This window comes from Chiloscyllium plagiosum, chromosome 24 (assembly GCF_004010195.1).
Source record: "Chiloscyllium plagiosum isolate BGI_BamShark_2017 chromosome 24, ASM401019v2, whole genome shotgun sequence".
Taxonomy (NCBI): domain Eukaryota; kingdom Metazoa; phylum Chordata; class Chondrichthyes; order Orectolobiformes; family Hemiscylliidae; genus Chiloscyllium; species Chiloscyllium plagiosum.
The window spans coordinates 8,404,433-8,427,441 of record NC_057733.1 but is presented as its reverse complement, the minus strand read 5'-3'; the positions used below and the strand labels follow the sequence as shown (position 1 = coordinate 8,427,441).

General features: G+C 40.7%; 1 protein-coding gene across 7 annotated transcripts in view; it reads right to left on the bottom strand.

Moving 5' to 3' along the window:
• The window catches only part of LOC122562009 (voltage-dependent T-type calcium channel subunit alpha-1G-like), a 304,845-nt gene that overhangs the window by 130,696 nt on the left and 151,140 nt on the right, over positions 1 to 23,009 (bottom strand). For 5 of the 7 annotated variants that reach the window (XM_043714394.1, XM_043714393.1, XM_043714392.1 and 2 more), the window contains exons 13-16: positions 18,277 to 18,345; positions 4,677 to 4,770; positions 2,301 to 2,485; positions 1,039 to 1,485 (exon numbers count right to left, since the gene is read on the bottom strand). In XM_043714394.1, coding sequence (XP_043570329.1) covers positions 1,039 to 1,485; positions 2,301 to 2,485; positions 4,677 to 4,770; positions 18,277 to 18,345 — 795 coding nt within the window. The remainder of the gene's footprint in view (positions 1 to 1,038; positions 1,486 to 2,300; positions 2,486 to 4,676; positions 4,771 to 18,276; positions 18,346 to 23,009) is intronic. The other 2 variants (XM_043714395.1, XM_043714398.1) reach the window with 1 other exon arrangement.

Here is a 23,009-nt window from a genome sequence, read left to right as displayed (position 1 = left end):
GCTAACGCACTTGGCTTTGGAAAACTGGCTAATTTATCTGATTGACCCGACAATCTACATCTGCTTCATCTCAAGTGGCTTTCAAATTTACTATATTTATGTAGACTGCAGAGAAACAATGACAGAGCTTGCATTAATTTTGACTGAGGCATGTTCACGAAGAGCTAGAGCAGCCAAAAGCATATCTCATTGTGAAATGCTTCTGGGGGCAGCCATGCACACAAGTGATTCAGAGAGAAGGTTGGAGACTGTGTGAAGGAGGTCAAGAGAGAATGAGCAGGTGAGATGGAGACAGAAACAAACAGGAAGAATAAGGATTGAAGGTGTGGCGGTGGAAAAGCACAGCCCATCAGGCAGCGTCCGAGGAGCAGGAGAGTCAACATTTCGGCATAAGCTCTTCATCAGGGTCTTATGCCTGAAACATCGGGTCTCCTGTTCCTTGGATGCTGTCTGACCGGCTGTGCTTTTCCATCACCACACTCTTCGATTCTAATCTCCAGCATCTGTAGTCCTCACTTTCTCCAGGAAGAGTAAGAGGTCACCCATTTAGGACAGGAATGAGGAGGAATTTCCTCTCTCAGAAGGAAGTGATTCTGTAGAATTCTTCATCTCAGAGGACTGGGTCAGAAAGTATAGTTAAGGCTGGGATGGACAGAATTTTACTCATTAAGAAAGTTTAGGATTATGGGGAAAAGCAAGAATGTAGATTTAAATATTATCAGGTCAGCCATGATCTCATTGTTTTGTGGAGTAGACTCGATGGGCTGAATGGCCTATTTCTGCTCCGAAATCTTAAGGTCTAAGAATTCTTAGAAAAAGAGAGTTTTCCCTCAGGATTTTCCAGTTTGCTCTCACTGTATGTCTGTTGTAGAAGAGCAATTGATGAAGACATATTCTATAGAGAATGTGTGGCAGAGGTTCCATTCCCTCTGTTTACTCCAAGCTCAAACTCTTACCCCAGAGATGAGATTCAAATATAATGTGCTGACTTCTACTAGGCATTTATTTCTTATTATTTCAGCCACTGGCGTGACTCACCATATCAATGTCATCTTCAGTGTGTTCAAACTCAGTTCTCTGTTCATCCACGTGGATCTGGTGCGACAAGGCAGTCGGGGAGGTTTTACCATTACAGTCATGGCGATCCGTTGGTGGGAGCCTGCTGCTTTGGATACTGGGAGATCTGTGAAGGTTAGGTACCTGGAGAGTGTCAGGAATGTCGAAAGAGCCCCTCATTTCTAGGGATTCCATGCGCTGAGTGCCTGGCCCCCTCCCACTACCTGCATGACTGGATCTCTCATCTTCTGATCCCTCGCCTTCATCAGAGCTCTCCTTGCCATCCCCTGAGAGAAGGGATTTCCGCTCTCCTGTCTGATGTTTGCGCTTCAGGCTCTGAGCTCGGCCGAGGCTATTCCAGCTCGAGCGTCGGCTGTTCCAGCTGCTGGCTGTGCTCCAGGGTGCATAGGGGGAGCTACGTGCACTAGTCTGAAAGCAAAGAAATTCTGAATTAAAAGTCCTGATCAACAATTCCATCCCTTTGCCAAAAACAAAAGTATGGAATGTCAAGAAATTCATTGCCTGCTGAATCACTAATTGTGAGGGGCCCCGTTACTATTACTGCTTCCTGACTGATTTCACAGCAATCCATTATCACAGTCAGGTGCCCACCATTTTACGTGTAGATTGACAGCTCCAAGTGATCATAGTCTCTTTGAAGTGGGACTGTAAGTTAATTCCAGTGGTTATTGTTATAAAGGATTGTGTACTTGAATGAAATGCTTGTTCTTGTAAGGAGTAATGTAGCTGCAGGAATGTAAATGTAATAAGTGCGTTGTTATCAATTAGTGTTTTTTCCACTGTAGTGAAATCTGCGATACATGCTTAGAACTTCATTTAATAGATTATTATTTCTGTTCATTTCTGTATGGTTTCTGAGGTGCAAAGGATGCTAGTGGCCCAAAGTTGCATTGGCACCATAAGTGTCCGGGGTAGAGGTTGACATGCAGAGGCCATGGAGGTTTGATACAAGGACTTTGGTGCTCTGAGCACTGTGAGTTGACGTGAAGTGTATGGGAGGTTATGGGGTTTGGGTACAGAGTATGAGGCGGCATTGTTGGTGTGTATGGTTCATAGGGAGTGTGTGACAGCTGGATGGCTGTTTTATGTTTGAGCATTTCATTTTGAAACTTTAATAGAGTGCAGGTGCATTGAGGGAGGCCCAGCCCAAGTGGATTGTTCAATCCTCAAAAGTATGAAGTCAAAACAAATCTGGCTTGGATAAAGCATAAAAAAAGACTCACTGGTGATTTTTGCTCATAAAAGTTTGGATCGATTGACACATTGCTTCCTCTGCGGGACTCGTATAAATGTGCAGAATCTCCACAAAGCATTCCCTTTGGGGTTGGCATTGGCGTGGCGTTGGTGTGGATGATGAGCGGTGGAGTCAGACTGGTTTTGACATCCACGTGGCCATTCACTGCCATCACTGTTGGGGACAAAAGTGATACTCAAGTGCATTTGTCTTGACCACCTGACACCTGTAATTCTCATTTGACCCTTTTCAAAACTTTTGCCCACTGGCACAGGGCTGGCATTTCTGTCATGTTGAAAGATTTGAAAAACGATAGACAAAATCTTCCAAAGCATTGTGCCCCCAGTTTTCAGCAATCAAAGACTGCCTAGGGTGCTGTTGCAAGCAAAACTATAGAATAAATATCACAAGTGCATTAAAAATTATTCAAGTTACCTGCATTTACTTTGAATATTTTTGACAGCATTATAAAAATAGTCATTTTCTGACCAACCTGTTCAGAGATGGTATTATTCCTCTCTGGAGCAGGTGGGTCTTGAACCCAACTCACCAGTCTCAGAGGTAGGAATACTACCACTAAAGCACAATGAGGTGATGAGTTTCTTTGTGTTTTTTTCATTTATTCATGGGGTGAGGGTGTCACTGGCTAGGCCAGCATTTATTGCCCATTGTTAAGAGTTAACCATGCTGCTATGGGTCTGGAGTAACATGTAAGCCAGACCAGTTAAGGATGGCAGTTTCCTTTCCTAAAGGAGACTTCTCTAAATTAATGAACCAGATATGTTTATCCTGACAATTGGCAATGGATTCATGGTCATCATTAGACTCTTAATTCCAGATTTTCATTGAATTCAAATTCAATGAAAATCTGGTGGGATTCGAAGCTGCTGATAGGCTGTGGGAAGGTGGAGGGTCATGAGGATGGGCTTAAGATATGACTGATGGTGGGTGTGGGGGGGTGGGGCAATTCAAGGTAGGAAGTAAGGAGAAGACACTCCAAACAAAGTTAGAAACGTTAAATGTCCTCTGGGTCAGCCCCACATGTAAATAGTTAGTTTATCCAAAGACGGTGTGTACTTTGCCAGTAATTCTTTTTTCGGTCTGCTACATTATTGTAGGGAAATCATGAAAAGCACCCACATTGCGTCCTCTCACACGAAATCAAATTACCATAAAACAGGTAGGCCTCATATTGGCCCTATGTGAGTGCTGCTTTGTAACCAGCCAACAGAATGTAGAGAGTGGCTCAGAGTTAGACTCTCCTGTGCAGAATCACCCAGGTTCTGCCTTGTGCCTTTATCTGATCAGCAGCTATATGGTCTGCCGATATTGCCCTTGGCAACAAGCACCAGCTCCGAAGCTATTTGTATGTTTAAGTCCCACTGTTGCTATGGAGCCTCATAGAGTTAAGATAATAGAATCCCAACAGTATGGAAGCAGGCCATTCAGCCCATCTGGTTCACCCAATCCTCTGAAGAGCATCCCACCCAAACCAGTTCACCAACTCTATCCCTGTAACCGTGTATTCCCCATGGCTAATCCACCTAGCCTGCACATCCTTGGACACTGGGCAATTTAGCATGGCCAATTCATCTAACCTGTACATCTTTGGACTGTGGGAGGAAACCCATGCAGACACAGGGAGAATGTGCAAACTCCACAAAGTCACTGCCAGGGTGGAATCAAGCCTGGGTCCCTGGCAGCAGCGCCAACCATTGAGCCACCATTCCTTAGTTTGCTCAAGGAAATTTGTCCTGGACAGTTCACTGGCCAATCTGATGTGGCAAAAGGATTTAGCATCATGGAGGCTTCAGATGGTTCAGTGAGGGCTTGAAAAATGCAGGAATGGGTGGATCCAGAATTGGGGAGGAGAGGTAGAGAATCCCAGCAAGTTAATTGAGTAGAACTGGAACATCAAACAAGCTTAATTATTTTACCATTTGCAAATACTGACAGAAAATCTTCACTCAAATTGTGGGAAGATAGGAAGCAACTTTTCTGTAACTTTCTGCATGTGATGTATATTTTAAATATACAGATAAAGTATATAATTCCAGAGCAATTAGGGATGAGCAATGAATGCTGGTCCAGCCAGGGATGTTCGTATCCCAGGAATGAACAGGAAACAAAATGTATGTGGTTTGATGTTTTAAGTATTCAAGTTACACTGAAGATTGATTGCCAGTTTAAAGGAATTGAAAACAAGACTCTGCATCAGTTTTTAATACAATAAACCTTTTAAATCACATTGAAATGCTGCTGTCAAAAATTTGTGGATGCATAAACCTGTCACCATGCTTGACAAACCTAAAGCATTCACACAAATCTCTACCTTTGCTGAAAACTTTGCAGCAACTGAACTTACAGGTAGTGTTTGGAAGGTCCTTTTTGCTTCCACTGTCATCTTCAAGGCTCTGACAAAAAAAGTCAGCCTCTGAGTCCGACTTCGAGACATCTCCCTTGGGTGAGAGTGAAACAGAGGTTTTAAATTGCAGGCACAATGTGGTGTGGAATTTGGGCACAATTCTCTTATGTCCCAGTCACTGACAGAAACTGATGTTAACTAAAAACCTTAGAAGAAACTTTGATTCAGTAATGTAAAGAAAATTATTGGAAGCATCGTTGAAAAAGATGTTAAGTAGTTTCTTTGATTTTAACTTTTGCCGTGCATCAATTACTACAGCATGCTTATTGTGAGCAGTTCATGCAGCACCAGGTGTTTGTTGTTAATCCCATGTTAATAGTACAATTTAACAGAAATGAATTCCAGTTTTTATTAGTCCTCTTTTGGACACCTGGTTCTCCTGCCTTTCCAGAAAGTGAAGTCTCATACATCATTCTCTCCCTTCTCTACCAACAGCATTGGCAACAGTGTGTAACATCTACAATAGACCTTGGAGGAACTCGACAAGGTTTAGACAGAATCTTCCAAATCTGTAACCTCTTACCATCGAGAAGGACAAGACTAGCAGATACATAGAAATACAACCACCTGCAGGTTCCCCTCCAAGCCACTCACTATTCTGACTTGGAAATATATTGCTGTTCCTTCACTCTTACTGGGTCAAAGTCCTGAAACTAATCCCTCTCTAACAGCACAGTTACTGCAGTGGTTCAAGAAAGCAGCTCACTACCAATAAAGTAAGAAAAAAAATCGTTACCTGGTAGGTAAGACAGATTCATAAAACTAGAGGATTTCACAACCTAAAGAAGCCCCAAAGTGCTTTAGAGCCAATGAAACATTTAATTGAAGCCCTGTCACTGCTATATGCAGGAAAACCAGGAGCCAATTTCTTCAAAGCAAGATCCAATAAATGGCAATGTAACAAAAAGAAACAAATACCCTCTTGCAGTAATTTTTGGGCAATGGATAAATATTGGCCAGAGCTCTTAACCCTTTTTAGAAATAGTCATGGAAGTTTTACATCCAATTAAGAGGGCAATTAGTTTAATATCTTGCCAGAAAGGCAGTCCTTTCCTCCTTTGATCATGGTCAACCTAGATTTTGCATATATGTTTCTATCATGAGACGTGAACCAATAGTAATTTGGTATAGCCTTGTGAGAATGAGACCTGGCCACAGCAGGGAACTTGTGTATTATTTCCACAAAATTTCAAGATGAGAAACAGACATCTTGCAGAAAGTAGAATATATATCACACCAGTGTTACTTTTTACCACCATATTTTCATTTCTGCTGATTTTGTGGTAACTTCTGACCATTCAATATCTGCGGCAACAGCATAGTTTGTAGGTAGGTTAGGATTTATCTATATGGAGTAAAGCTGTTTTGAACATTGTGAAGAGGTCCACGATGAATTTAAGTGTCTTCTTGATTCCCCATTTTGATTTAAGATCATTGTCTCCCCCTAGCACCCCACTTAACGTCCCTTTGATGTTCCTGAGACTAGGGGTGACATGATCTTGTAACAATGCCACTCTGCAGACAACCTCACATTGAGGGCATCAAATGAATGGTAATCAATCTTCCCACCTTTCTCTTCTATGTCACCATCTAGCTGTTTATGTACAATACCATCGTATCTCCATTTTAATAATTTTCAATTCCTCAGGCTTCACAGTTGCAAGTGTCTTCCAGCAGATGTCATTTCTTGCACAGTCACCTCAAAGATACCTCAGCAAAGTGGCAGCGTTCCTCCCTGAAGTGTCAAATCAGCAACTTTTATAGTAGACCATCTGCACTTACTGGAATCTTAGCAAAAATAGGCTTAGAATACATTGTGCCAAGTTTTGTGAAGGGTTTATTTCTGTGAACTCTACTACATTTTTAAAAAATTTGTTCACGGGATGTGGGCATCACTCCCCAGTGTAGCATTTATTGCCCAACCCTACTTTCCCAGAAGGTAATTCAGAATCAACTACATTGTTAGGCATCTGGAGTCACATGTAGGCCAGAATGGGTAAGGATGGCAATTTCCTTCCGTAATGGATATTAGTGAATCAAGTGGGTATTTACACAATTGCATGGTCACCATTAGGGTAACTTGCTATTCCAGATTTTATAGAATTCAAATAAAGTAAAGTCACCATGGTCCCAGAGGGCTGTAAGGCTGCTCTCTCAAAAATCTTCTGAGGGTCACTACACCTCAGATGAGGAACAAGATTGAAAAGGCAGGACGTTAATGGTGATCTCAGCCATTGTAGGCATTGAACTGATGACGAGGGCTGTTTGCTTGCTAACTACCATTACATGGGGCAGTATGGTGGCTCAGTGGTTAGCACTGCTTCACCTGCCTCACAGCTGTGAGGGAGCCAGGTTCGATTCCAGTCTCAGGTGAATGTCTGTGTGGAGTTCGCACTTTCTCCCCGTGTCTACGTGGGTTTCCTCCGGGTGCTCCAGTTTCCTCCCACAGTCCAAAGATGTGCAGGTTAAGTGAATTGGCCATGCTCAATTGCCCATAGTGTTCAGGGATGTGTAGGTTAGGTGCATTAGTGGGGGTAAATATAGGATAGGGGAATGGGTCTGGTTGGGTTACTCTTCAGAGGGTCGGTGTGGATCTGTTGGATTGAAGGGCTTGTTTCCACACTGTAGGGATTCTATTGATCTATAGGGCGTCAAGTAACTGAACAGCTTGGAGTAGGGAACAAATTTCACAGTAAGCTTTTGATCTCAAATGTTCCGTTTAAATTTGAAGATAACCAGTTAATCATTCATTCAGAAGTTCATATAAGATGTGGCTTTTAATGGATAAGTCCAAAGTATTTTACAAATAAACCAGCCACTGTGTATCCTTTGCAAAGCAGTAGAAGCATTCAGAAAAAGGAAGCCACGAAAAATCTTTCAGATCAAGAAGAACCAACTCAGATCAACAAGAGCTAACTTACAAATTGTAGACAAAGAATACTGAACTATCTGTTCAGGTTTTTCCCATCTACCCATGTTCCCTTCCCTGTCTATATATCTGTCTGTATGTTGAAGGGGATTAGAGTTTTAAATAGTGGTGTTATCTGCAAACCGCTTATAACTGTTTACCTGCAGCTAGGGGCTAAAAACTTATTATAAAGCATTCTTCAGTATAGAAACCTGATCTGTGCTTTCTATGAACCTGGGTTTGAAAATCAGGTAAATTGGGGAATATTGTGCAAACATTTTAACGTTTGTGATTAATTGGGAATTGAGAGTTTGATTTCCAGCACACCAAGTGAAGTGTGATAATTCTCTGAGCTCTCACACCAATACATCTCTTAATTCCCAAAGTCTGTACGCGCCCCCTCTAGCTCATACAACCAAACTTGTTAGTTAGATTAACAAGGAAAAAGTTTCTTTTCGACGAAAAACCTATTTTTAATATTGACACTGATCAAGTCTGAATCGTCACCATGATAGGGTGTAGATAATGCCATTGATAATTAAGATAAAGTCACCATAACCCAGAGTGCCATAGGGTTGTTCTTTCAGTAGAGAAAGAGATGACTGGTGGTGAGTTTATCCTGATGGTCACCATGCCTCAGGCGAGGGGATAGATTGAGATGACAGCGCCTTCATGGTAACCTCAGCTAGTACAGGAATTGAACCCATGCTGTTAGTGTCACTCTGCATTACTGATATTCCACAGAAAGGGAATTCCTCTCATCACGTGTTTAGAGGGACAACATATAATCCAAAATTCAAAGGATTTGGGTCGCAATAAACAAATTCATCTACTTTGGGTTTGTAGTTTGTCATAGCGTGTGATACAATCCACAAACATTGCATCCAATTATCTATCACAATGGGTTTATTTGTATACTGCTACAGTTCATTTTGCTTAAATCTTAATTTGTCAAACTACTGGGGAATTTGTTGTACAGCACTAAGTTTAGACTTACGGAGTCATTGTGAATTCTGACATTTTTTTCTTTATTCTTTCATGGGATATGGATATAGCTGGAAAAGCCAGTGTTTGTTGTCTATCCCTAATTACCCTTGAATTGAATGACCTGCAAGACCATTTTGGAAGGCAATTAAGAGTCGATTACATTACCGTGGGCCTGGATTGCCACATAGGCCAGACTAGGTAAGGACAGTAGATTTCCTTCCTTAAAGAGATTAGTGAACCAAATAATATTTTAAAACCATTGACGATAGTTGTACAATCACCATGACCAAGACAAGCTTTATATTCCATGCTAATTCTGATGATTACCTTCGTTGCGATTGCTGACAAGTTTCCTATGGGCTTTCAGACAAGCAAAATCATAATTTCTTTACAAACATAAAGTTGCTTATGACTGCCAAAGGCATAATTGTTACATCAGTTATTACACTTTAAAAGACACTGGGGAAGTTGTGACCTTTGGTCACTTGTGATCCAAACATGAGAGCAAGAGAAGAAATGAAGGCCTTCAGACTTCTATAGCCCAGAAACTGCAATAAAGGAAAGCAGCGAGACAGAGAATGACAGCCACCCTCAACCATCAAGAGCACCAACAATCTCCCTCTAACTACTGCAAGAACATCATGGCAGCAAGAAGCCAATATTACCCCACCCTTATCATCCTAGCATCTACATTTAGCTAGGAGAAAGTGAGGACTGCAGATGTTGGAGATCAGAGTCAAAAAATGTGGCGCTAGAAAAGCACAGCAAGTCAGGCAGCATCCAAGCAGCAGGAGAATCGCCGTTTTGGGCATAAGCCCTTCATCAGGAATGATGAAGGGCTTATGCCCAAAATGTCAATTTCCTGCTGCTTGGATGCTGTCTGACCTGCTGTGCTTTTCCAGAGCCACATCTACAGTTGGCTGGCAAGCAGGGGATGATGGCACTAAGGTTAAAATATTTACCTGAGGTCTGTGTTCCTCTTCGTCTTTCTGAGCAAGGCAAAATGATTTATGAAACAAACTTTTAGTCAATGCTAGGAAAACTAATTATGCAATACAATTGTTCATTCCTTATATTGTGTAGGACTTAGAAATTGCACAGGAAATCTAAATGTTCAGAGAGGACTATGTTATGTTTGCACTGACAGAACCCCCTGTGCTCCTGGCAGAAAAAGAAATGAAACAATGGTCCATTAGGTAAAGGATACACAGCTTATTTGGTTAGGAATGACAAAGAAGGAAGTCAAACTCTCCCCTGTACTGCTGGGTTTCAAAACACACTCCAAATTTTTCTAAATCCTCTCTTGGGTCCTCTCAATTGATGTCTGTTTTACACAAATGTGTAACAATAATTAATATAGTCAATCTTCTTCCTGTATGATAAATCTGAATACTTGGAGATGGACCTCTATTGTTTTATACTTCTTTCTTCTGTCAGAGTTATGTGATTTATGGACGATCTCGGGCAACTCTGTGATTGTAAATGCCCAGAAATTGATAGCAGATCACCAAGCAATGTACATCTCTTCAGGTTCTTTGGCAATTATATGCCCAGAGAAAAGCGCACTGTAAATCGTGAAGCAAATGTTCTTGGTATGAAGACAGTCATCCTGGTCATCAGACTGGGGGGTTTCTTTCTTACAGAACTAAGAAGTGGCTTAAATAATGCAGTGGGCAGCCTACCATAATACATCTGGAAGTGTTTCATGCAATGCTTTCTTTCTGATAACTATTGTAAAATGGCATTATTCTCTACCTTGGCACCTGCACATTCACTCTCTACAAATACTTGTTTTGTTTCCCAGCCAGTTATAAAACAGCAAGGGCAATTTATGACAAGATAATAAAGCTATTCTTTATTTTTCCATCTAATCTCTTCGTTACTTGTCCTCTGTACTCTCTAAGGTAAATCAGTAGGACTGCAGGACCTGCTGTGCAGCCAAAATGTATCTATTAACGCTTTGGAATAAAGTATGAGTGTTCCTCAGCATGTGTTTCGGTCATGACTGTGAATACTATTTTTACACAGCCTACCTTGAAAGGAAGACCAATTGCATTGTCTGATTGCATGTTAACTCAAAGGAGAGAGTTCAAAGGAGAAAACTGCGATCTGTTAGCAAACAGATGCACAGTTTCCCTTGGATGCATGCTAATTAAGTTATGGTGTTGTGTCCTGCGATGTTTATTAAAACTCAGAACAAAATGGTAACTACAGGAAGCCCAATCTCTGGCACAGTGTTAGTAGAAAATAAAGTTTCAGTAATCAGGGATAAAAGTGTAAAGCCAACAATAATCTTTTCAGTTCATAACGTGCTCTGAGGATGAAAAGAATGTATTCAAACTGTGTCAGGTTTCATACTCACGGGAAGTTCATTTGAAGTTAAAGGTGTTACTGAACTGGAGTAATTTAGTCAGTCATGTTACAGTTACTTTGGGATATTGGACAGGCAGTGGAGGGGCAAGAGATGGTTGGTGTGGGGACAGGTAAACGAAGTTAAACCTTTACATTTCAAAGATTTGAAACAAAAGCTGAAGGCTAGAAAAAAGGCTTGTTCCAAATAATCCTTCCGACAAACCCAATAATTAGAACTGACAATACCTTGGCCATTTTGATCTTGAACCTAGGTTTGGTAAGCCAATCTGAAAACTGACTACCCTTAGAGAAGTAATATTTTTTAGTGCATATTTTTTAGATGTTTTTGAGATGTGAGCATCATAAGCTTATTTTCCAGATCAGCATGGTTCCAGCTTATGTTGGTAATGTCCAACATTCTGTATTCCCATGTGAAGTTAATATCTCTATGCCTTATGATAGAATCATAGAATCCCACAGTACGGAAATATGTCATTTGGCCCAGCCGGGCTACAGGATCTTCCGAGGAGCATCCCGCCCGATCCCGTAACCCTGCATTTATCCTGGCTAACCCACCTAGCCTGCACATCCCTGGATACTGTGGGGCAATTTAGCATGGCTGAGCAGAGTGGTTCAAGAAGGCAACTGACTCGCTTTCCTAAGAGCAACTAAAGACAGGAAATAAATGCTGGCAGATCCAGTAATGTCCACATTCTGTGAATGAATAAAAACTCATGCCTAAGGGGTTTAATTAGCCTTAGTCTCCCAAGTACTTCCTTGAGTACAAGGTACTTTCGGGAAGTACTCTGTATATTGATAGTTCAGCAGATAGACACATTCTGTTAATGTCTGTTGGAACTTCTACAGTACTTTCTTCCTGATCCCTCAATAATTATTGACATCATCACACAACTATACACAGTTATCATTATACATTTTGCTGTTCTAGATCATTGGAGTGAGGTGAGCTTGCAAGGATGAGACTTCTGGTAGTAGACTGGCTGAGACGGGGGCAGAGATATCTGATGATCTGGAGGTGAAAGTAGGCCGTCTTTGTAATGGATGAATATGGGGTTGGAATTTCATGTAATTTGGTTCAGCCTCTGCCACTGGCTGCATTAAATGATGAGATGCTGAGGTCATAGTGGACGCTTTGGTCTTCTTGGTGTTTAAAGGGACAGAACTGAGTCATCAATAGCTGGATATAGGACAAGCCACCTGACACATAGATGAGGAAGAAGGTGTGGTCAAGGAAGATCTTACATATAAAAATAAGAACTAGGAGTAGGAGTTACCCATGTTGGAGTTGATACAGGTTTAGCCTGTTACACCTTTCCTCGTAAGAAAACCTTCTCATTCTAAGTAGTAATTTGGTAAGCCTTCTCTGACTTGCCTCCAATGTATTTATATACTTCCTTAAATGAGGGGACCAATGCTGTACATAGTATCCAAGGTGTGGCTTTATCAGTGCCATGTGCATTCCTACTGTAATCTGGGACTTGCCTTAGCTCGTTTATTTAAATGTACCTGACAATTATAGTTGTGCCAACTGTAGGGGAATCAATCAAAGGCATAGGTTTCATACGAAGCATAGTGGAAATCAGATCTTGGTAAACACAGACCATTATCTCATTTGTGTCAAGCTTCATGAGAATTATTCTGCGCTTCAAACCTTCGACGAGTTGCTCTCAGTCATCAGTCTGCTGCCATAATATATAGACTGACTTTTGATACTTTTAATCTGATGGATCAGGACAGGATATTTTTCCTTTTGGAGTCCAATTTATGAGTCAAAACATCCATAGAATCTTTGATGCAGTCTGTGTGATAAGCTTGTGATCACATGGTCAGCTGTTGAACCTTCCGTGACTCCCTTGTTAGGTCCACACCCTCTACCAATCCACCCTCCCCTCCTGGCGCTTTCCCCTGCCACCGCAAGAAGTGCAAAACCTGCGCCCACACTCCCCCCCCCCCCCCCCCCCTCACCTCGTCCAAGGCCCCACTGGAGCCTTCCACATCCATCAGAGATTTACCTGCACTTCCACACATCGCATCTACTGTATCCATGGCTGCTGATGTGATCTCCTGTATATTGGGTAGAGAGGACGCCTACTTGCGGAACGCTTCAGAGAACATCTCTGGGACACATGAACCAAACAACCCCACCGTCCTGTGGCTGAACACTTTCACACCCCCTCCCACTCCACCAAGGACATGCAGGTCCTGAGCCTCCTCCAGCACAAAATCCTTACCATCCGATGCCTGGAGGAAGAACTCCTTATCTCCCGCCTTGGGACCCTCCAACCATATGGGATTAATGTTGATTTCACCAGTTACCTCATTTCCCCTGCCCCCATCTTATCCCAGATCCAACCTTCCAACTCGGCACCGACCTCTTGACCTGTCCTATCTGTCCATCTTCCTTCCCACCTATCCACTCCACCCTCCTGTCCAACCTATCACTTTCGCCCCAATTCCATCGCTCTATCGCATTCTCAGCTATCTTCCCCCTAGCCCCACCCCCCCTCCCATTTATCTCTCAGCACTGTTGGGCCACCCCTCATTCCTGATGAAGAGCTTATGCTCGAAACATTGACTCTCCTGCTCCTTGGATGCTGCCTGACTGGCTGAGCCTTTCCAGCGTCACACTTTTTAACGACAACGTTGAACCGATAGATCATTTCTTCCGATGAGGGAATTGTAGAAGTGGGCACTTGCTCTTTTATTAAAAAGCTGTACTGGAGCCATTGCATAACTGTGTCCAGCTGAGCTTTGTTTCTCATTGTCACTAATAAGATAACCATTGCTATTAGAGTGACATTAATCCTTTTGATTAAAAGCAATCACTGCTGAGCAGTCAACTCCTTGACTTAGAGTCAAGAGCCAAGTGAATCACTGCAGGGAGTGACGACAGAACATGACAAATGAATAAATAAGAATTCTGGGAGTGAATTAGATGCCCATCTTTCGACAAAAGCTGATTATAATATTGACAAAAACCTGTTACATCAAATTTATAGAAAAGAAGAAAGGGCACTCAGCCCAAGTGATCCATACCAGTGCTTATATTTCATAATGGACTCAACTCACTCAACTTCATCTAACCCCACCAGAAGATCCTTCTATTCTTTGCTCCTTCCTGTATTTATCTGGTTTACTCTTAATCCATTTATGCTATTTGTCTCAACCAACTCCAAGTGATCGCAAACTCTAAATTCTCATCTGTCTCTGGATAAAGAATATTCTGGGAAGACTCTTGACTGTATGTATAACTGTCTTATTCTTCTAACCTGTCATTTTGGACTCCCGGCAAACAGAAATTTTTTTTATGTCTAGCCTCGTGAACCTTTTTAATGAATAAAGACAAAATACTGTGGAAATCTGAAACAAACTTGGAAAATGCTGGAGAAACCCAGCAGTTCTGGCAGCATCACGAACAAAGTAGACGATTTAAGTCTGGTATGACTTATCTTCAGTTCGGCTCAGAACTGTTAATTGGTGCTCAACTCTTAAGAGGGCTTTTGTAGTGCAGTGGTATTGTTCTTAGCTCTAGGCCAGAAAGCCTAGGTTCAAGTCCCACCTGCTCCAGAGTGTGTCAAAACATTAAGTCTGAACATGTTGATTAGAAGTATTTATAAATGAACTATTCGCTTCCTTGACTACTACATCCTAAGTCATCAAGGCCACAAAAGGTTGTGCAATTTGGATTAAAGGCAGGAATATCTCTGGTTCAAATGCATGGAACTCCTTCCTAACAGCACTATAGCCCATGGACTGTGGCCATTCAGGAAGACAGCTCACAAGGGCTATTATGGGTAGGTAATAAATACTAACCCAGTAAGCAATGTTCTCAGGAACAAATAGAATAAAAATATTACAAGTCAGGATGATGAGTGGCTTGGAGGGAAACTTGCAGGTGATGGTAGTTCCCATATATCTGTTGCTCTCGCCATCCTGAGTAGTAGTGGTCTTGGGTTTGGAAGGTGCCATTTGTGGAGGTTTGGATTTGCAGTTGTACACACTGCTTCCACTGTGTCTCTGTGGGAAGGGAGGAAATGCTGAAGGTCATGGATGCCATACATTCAAATCAGAAAATCTCTTTTGTCCTCAATGGTGTTGAGTTTCTTGGAGATGTTAGAGATGCATTCATCAAGGGAAGTAGGGTGTATTCTATCACACTCCTATCCATTTGTAGACAGTGGATAGGCTTTGGGGAGTCAGGAATTACTCTCAGTTACTCACCATAGTATTCCTAGCCTCTGAGTTGCTCCTGCAGCCACTTTTATCTGGCTGGTCCATTTTAATTTCTGAACAATGGTAACCCCTAGATATTAGGGGATTCAATGATGATAATTGTGATGATACTATGGTTTTAAAAGGTGTACTTTATCCTGTTTGTTTCATGAAGAAAGGTTGAGACAAAGGTGAAATGCAGTCTGATCAAAACCATTAAAATAAACAGCTTGTGAGGCCTTGGGTTTTTTTTTAAGTGGGAACCGTAGAAGAAGCCTGAATGGGTGTGGTCAAGCTCCGACAGAACCAAGGTGTTTAATTTTAGCTTTCTGCAGTTTTCAGGGTCTTCAGGATGTGGAAGCTCGTATTCCTCTCTCTGTTATAGCTAAAAGCTGGGGTCCTCATCCTGCTGCTAGAATTGTATGTGAGACAATCTATTTCACTGAATTTGCCTTTGCCAAGGGTGTGCTAATGAGATGCTATTATATTGGAACAGTTTATTAGTAATAGTTGATCAACATATTATTTTGTTAAGCATTTTGATAGAGTTACAGTCAAGCCAATTCTTTTATTTTTATTTTGTCTGTATTTTAAGTGTAGTATAAAAATAAAGTGTGTTTTGCTTAAAGTCAAGTAGTTTGACCAATTGAATTGTATCTGGACCACAGGTTTTACACTAATCTTTAAAATAAGAAAAAGTTAGGGACTAAACAATCTTAATATATTTTGAGGGAGTTTGATATAATGGATGTAATTTTACTCGCCGAGCTGGAAGGTTCATTTTCAAACGTTTCATCACCATAGTAGGTAACAGCATCAGTGAGCCTCTGGTGAAGTGCTGGTCTTATGTCCCACTTTCTATTTATGTGTTTAGGTTTCCTTGGGTTAGAGATGCCATTTTGTGTGTTGCTGATGTCATTTCCTGTTCTTTTTCTCAGAGGGTGATAGATGGGGTCCAAATCGATATGATTGTTGATAGAGTTCTCGTTGGGATGCCATGCTTCTAGAAATTCTCATGCGTGTCTCTGTTTGGCTTGATCTAGGATGCATATGTTGTCCCAGTTGAAGTGGTGTCCTTCCTCATCTGTACGTAAAGATACTAGTGAGAGTGGTTCATGTCTTTTTGTGGCTAGTTGACATTCATGTATCCTAGTGGCTAGTTTTTTGCCTGTTTTTTTGATTATTGTTTGTTACAGTTCTTGCATGGTATTTTGTACATGCTTTGCTTGTTGTCTGTATAGGGTCTTTCGAGTTCATTAGCTGCTGTTTTAGAGTGTTGGTGGGTTTGTGGGCTACCATGTTGCCAAGAGGTTGGAGTAGTCTGGTAGTCATTTCCAAGATATCTTTGATGTAGGGGAGAGTGGCTAGGAATTAGGTTATTATTTATTGGAGATGGTCATTTTGTGTGGTATGAATATTACTTGTCACTTATCAGTCCAAATTTGGATATTGTCCAGGTTTTGTGGCATTTGGTCGTGGACTGCTTCAGTTTCTGAAGACTTGCAAATGTTGCTGAACATGGTGAAGTTGCCAGCGAACATCCCTACTCCTGACCTTATGATGGAGGGAAGGAGTATGACTCATTGTGGTCAGCAATGTCCCATAAAGCCTATCCCTGGCAACAGGTGGAATATGTCATTGCTTCTCTGGCAGCCTTCGGAGGACCTAAGATTTAAGGTAATGCAAAGCCACACAGTGTGCTTTCTGAGGATGATTCACCTCAAAACAATGACCATTAGAATGCTGCAGGAGCTATTACTGCTCATGTCAGTGTTCCATCTTTACATCACTCACACAAGAGAGACTGCACCTACATTACAACATCTTGTACCAATCCAAAATCCATATACAGCAAGCAAGCAACAAAACCTTGTACGTTATATTCTCTTAAGTTCAAAAGGCAAGTTGACTACATGAAATGAGTGTGTGCTCGGGTACAGTGAACAGAGGCCAGTGGATATGGGTACATTTAGCGTCAAATGAAACAGTCTTACTCAAGGGGGTCACAGAATGGCTGTTGTTATGATTGAAAAATTGTACTGCCTTAGGAAGGTATGTATGTCATTGGAATAGAGGAGAGGGCACTTCACATCTAATTCTGAACCAGTGCTTGAGGAACATGTTTCAGACTATGGGGAATCTGGTACCTGCCACGAGATGTCCTGGTATAATTTGTCTTTCTATTCTCTCTCTCTTACATTCATGTTCAAGCTTCCATTATGTCATCAAATATATTGACAAGGAAAAAGAAGTGTTGTGCAGTTACCTTCCTTTGTTGAAACATCAGAACAAGAGGAGGCCATTCAGCCCCTCAAGCTTGCTCTGCCATTCAATTAAGTCATTCCTGATCTGCACCTTAGACTTATTTACCTGCACCTGTAGCCAACAGAAAACTATCAATCACAGGCCTGGAGCTACAATTGTCCCAACACTCTCAGTCTTTTTCAGGGAGACAATTTCATATTTCATCAGCAATATTTCCACTGTCTTTACTCTAAATATTCTTTTACCTGATTCACTCCTGAATGCCCTGACTCTAATTTTTAAGACAATTTTCCATCGTTCATGATTCCCTGTATGCTGTCGGGAATAAACCAGCAAACTTAACCATTTCTGAGGTTATTTACCCTTAAGTTGGCCATCAAGGTGAACACTGAAACACCATTTTAAAAATAGAGAAAATAATACCCTGCTCATTGTAATCACAGATATATGATTGCACATTCAGATCAAATTCAATCTGATAAAGAAAACTATTTCTTTAGCATTGATCCTCTCAGTCTGTCCAAAACAAATCTCTGAAAGGAACCCTGCAGAGGGAACCATCTTCAATCAGGAAAGAAAGTCAATCCTTGACTGTTTCCACAGTCAGAGAAAATGACTAAGCTTTCACTCAGATCTATTAAAGGAATGCATAAGAGAAAAATCAATGGACAAACACAATTCTTTCTTAAACAGCAGCCCACAAGGTTGCTGAACTTTGCTTCCCCCACTCTCTGGTATTTGCTGTTTTCATGTAGAAACGTTGTTGATGTGAATTGATGGTGAAGAGTTACGTACCCCAGACGAGTCGACAGGCAGCTGAATACAGCTTAACTGCCCACTCGCATCCTCCCGCTTCTGGACCTCCTGAAGTGAAACAAACATGGTGTCGACATTGAGGTGACTAAAATAAGCTCAACTTAAGTACTTCAGACACAGTGAAAAAGACATAGTTAATTGCAGAAAAATGCTTTAAAAATTATTTAAGTTTTATCAAATCTTTGCACTAAATATAGCAACTATTTGCATCACATAGTAATATTGTGGTAACCAATATCTCGAACAGAGGATATATCATACTTGAAAGAAGAATGTAACCAGGTAGATTTTATATCTTATCAATGCCAGAAACTTACACTAATAAGCAACACTGTGAATAATTAAAAACCCAAAGAACTGAGGTTGCTGTAAATTAGAAACAAAAACAGAAATTTCTGGAGAAACTCAGCAGGTCTGGCAGAGTTAATGTTTCGGGTCGAATGACCCTTCCTCAGAACAGTAGCTCTTAGAGGTGAAACGTTAATTCCAATTTCTTTGCACAGACGCTGGCAGACCTGTTGAGCTTTTCCAGCAATTTCAGTTTTTGTTGTTTACTTTGAATAATTAGTTCCTTTCAAGAAAGAAAAATTACAATAATTTGTGTTGGCCACCTCGTAAATAGGTTTCCAAGTTAAATTGATATAGACTTCTGAAATTCATTTGAAATCAATGCCAATATGAAATAAAAGTAGCAAAAGAAACCCTCCCTTTCCCATTTGTAAATTTGTTCTTGGAGCCATTATTTTGTAAGAGGTGCAGTCATGTCACCAAGGCCTTGTTACTTGCTTTTGTTTTTATTTAGTTTATAACCATCTCTTGAATTTACTTCATAGTGAACATTGGCCAAGAGAAATGAGTGGGAGGTGAGCTGAGTCTGCAGGATTAAATTGGCACTAATCTGACTTTAATTGACACCAGTCTGAATCAGAGAGGTCAGTGAAAGAGTTCGAAACATAATTGTGCTGTTGCAGGAAAGATACATTGACAGAGTTCAGTAATAACTCTATATCAAACTGTCAATACTGAGTAACCAAAATGCAAAGGGTACCATTTCTCAAGTATAATTATCACATATGGAACCTTAAGAAAAAGAAATTTCAGAGGAGGATATTGGTAAGCAAATTTATTTCTGAACAGTGTTTTAAGAGTTTTCCAAGTGTGGATAGAAATACTTTATGGTCTATAGAAACATCACTGATATGAAAAAAAAACTAGCAATTACAGTATCAATACTCATTGCCATAATAAAAATTATCCTTAGAGGGCTCCACTGTATCTAAAAAAGGAATCCAGATTTCTCTCCTAACAAAGGCAGCTGTAAGGATTTATTCTGTAGATTATTTGTTAGCATCAAATACATGTATATTTCTGCGCGAGGGATTAATATTCATTTTACTGGATTAGTAATTGAAGGACATGAACAATGATACTGTCAGAATGGGGCTGGTTGAGGGACAGATGCCTGCTGATGGCAGGTAAGTCACAACGGTGCAGTTGGTTTTTGAAACTTAACAGTAATTAAAATGAAATAAAATTGTAGGAAAGAGAGAGGGGGAATGAGGGGAAGACAGGGAAGCAAAGATTTATTACAGAGTGGTGACACCAGCAATAATAACAACTTGCAGTTAAACAGCATCTTCAAAGTAATGAAGAGCAAACTTTGGTGAACTGCAATAAGAGGTGTGGTGGAAGGATAGCAGGAACAGCTTGGAAAATATCTTTTGAAAGATAGGAAGAACACAGATATGATAGAAGTGCATGGGATATCAGAATCAAAACATGTTCTTCACCGGTGGTTTTAGACAATATAGAAAGCTTCTGACAAGATGACTCTTGTGCCCAAGGGTCACACAGTCAACAGTAACTGACTAACTTTCTTGTGAACATCAAAAACACCTCACCACATATAAGTGACTTCATTTATTCTGAGGAAACACATAAATAACCAGTCCCTTCACACATCATCACTTGGCACCTTCTGTGAAAGCAGCAAAGCCACCAACAAATACCGAACTTCTGAATTGATATAACAGCAGTTAGAGGCTGAAAACAAGATAAAGATCTGTGCGTCCATCATGAAACGAAATTTACCCCAGATGTCATGCAACAGCGAAAGCACTTTTATAGATCTGCTTCATTTTCAGATGATTACTGCTACCTAGCAACCAACATTGATAGTGAAGCCATGCACTAAAATTAACGCAAAGCATTCCAGTTCTGCAAATCACTGGTGGACCAGAGAAATAAGTAAAGCATAACTGTCAATTTGCTCAAATGATGAACTCTCAATGGAAAATGGAAATGGCTTGGATAAACTGAGTGTCCCACAAGTGTATTGGAAGAATCACTTTGGACTCTCAGTTTCCCAACACTCCACCAAGAACCATCTTACTGTAGACCTGAACAAATACTTTGCATGAAATTGTGTTTTTTGGGAGAACTGAATATCTCCCCAAGTTAATATTTAACAACTTTGATAATAGAAGTACAATATAACTTTGTAGAGGTACAGGTATGAGTCTGCAGTGGTGGCAGCATCCCACAGCTAGTCTTTGTTTTTTGTAGATCCAACTTGAAGCAAATAAAATGGTGACCCCTATTGGTAACTTATAGTCAGGTGAAGCCAGTCAACTATACCCTATCTTGTTACCAGAAACAAATCTGTGATTTGTCTTATTTATATAGACATTAATGGTAACCAGTAACTGTGGTCACATAGGTATTTCAAACACTACTACCAAAATGTAGCAGTGATCATCATTGGGTGTCTGATGCAGGGATAAAGATCAGGTATAGAATAAAATGGTTCTTGTCAAAAGAAAACATCAATTATGTCTTATGTAATATGATGTAGGAAATGCTAGTCAACTCCAGAATATGCTTTTGAACAGACCTACAGTTACAACTTCAAACCTACGGCTTCCCTGAATGGACAATATTTCACAATAACAAGACTGTGCATTGATGGGCCACCACCAATTTAACACATTGGAAGCGAAATGAAACCTGTTTGGTATGATTAAAGCAGTATATGTCATGAAAAGAGGTACCAGATACCAGGGATTGACTTCAAGGCAGCTACCTGGTCTTGGAGTTCAGGTGCTGAGTCTTTCACTTCCATTAATTTCATAAATATTCTCATTGGAATGCCTTAATTTAGATTATCGACATATCATCACTCTCATGTATCTCCCACTTGACATTGCTTTTAACATGCTCTGTCATTGCTAATTAGACCACATCAATTTTATTCTCCAATTGCCTATTTGAAAATTACAAAAATATGGTAGAGAAAGCAAATTGTTTTCAAGAGACAGCTTTGTTTCTCCAAAGGTTGGAAGTCTGAACCTACGATTAGTTCAATCCCCTGATGTTTTCATTTTAATGTTGTTGCTGCTGTCACTCCTTTTCGATTTCGCATCCTGTACTTATGCTCTGCTCTTAATGCGCCTTCCAGGCACTCTTAACATTATAATTCTCACCACTGAATTCTCTAAAACTGCTCATTATCAGCCGAAAGATGTCCCTTTATTTGTTGCAGTACCATATCCCAAACCCCACTGCAACCTCCAATTTCGCAGTTATCTCTCTGTGGAGAGGAACCAGTAAAATATGGTCCATGTAGGGTCCAGGTAAGCACTGATAGGTTTGGCTAATTTTGAATGTTGACTCTCAAGAGGAAGTCAAGAGATACTGTCTCTGAATAAAAATTAACATCTCTCTCTATCAGCGACATGGGAATAGATGGCCCGTACTTTAGACTTGGCCTAAACCAGGGTGAAGCAAATGAGACAGGTCTTGCTCTTGCACAGAAACCTATGTTAAAATGGAAAGCTTTAAACACCTATTACTGGGCATGTGCCCACTCCTCAACAGATCTCAAAATAGCCAGCTAATACCTGAATTCACTGAATGATCAATTGGGCATGGGGGGGGGGGATCTCATAAAAACCTACAAAATTATAACAGGACTAAACAGGGTAAATGCAGGAATGTTGTTCCCCATGTTCAGGGAGTTCAGAACCAGAGGTCACATTCTAAGTATATAGGGGAAACCGATTGGGATTTAGATCTGGAGAAATTTCTTCACACAAGAGAGTGGTCAGCCTGTGGAATTCTCTCCCACAGAAAGCGTTGGAAGCCAAAACATTGAATTTTTTCAAGAAGGAGTTAGATATAATTCTTAGGGCTAAAGTGATCAAAGGGTATGAGGGGAAAAGGGGAAACAGGGTACAAATGTCCAACTTCTGTTTTTTTTTTATGCTTCTATGAGGGTATTCTTCTCTTGTCAGATGGTGGTTAATCAGCTCATCACTGGCTGCCATGGTGTTAATTTTTAAATAAGTCAGTGCTTTCTAACAACCAATTTCTGAACCCGAGGAAAAAAGAGATATTTCTTGAGAGGACGCTTGTTAAAAAGTTACAGTGGCACAATTTGGTGTATCATCATTTGTTCTTCCAAAATACATTACTCCAACTGGTATTGTCCATGATCGAGATTGGAGCAAGGGAATATGAAAGGACTGCTTGGTGGGTCCACAGTATTACTGATATATAATCTTCTCGACAATATTGCACCCTTCTGTAAACCCCACACCCACTGAGGTTACTGCTCTAGATGGCACAAAGGCAGAGGTCAGTAACCTTAATAACAGGAAGAGCCAACTTTGAAAGAAGTTAGTCAAAAAGGCAACACCTTTAGGCAGTGTTCT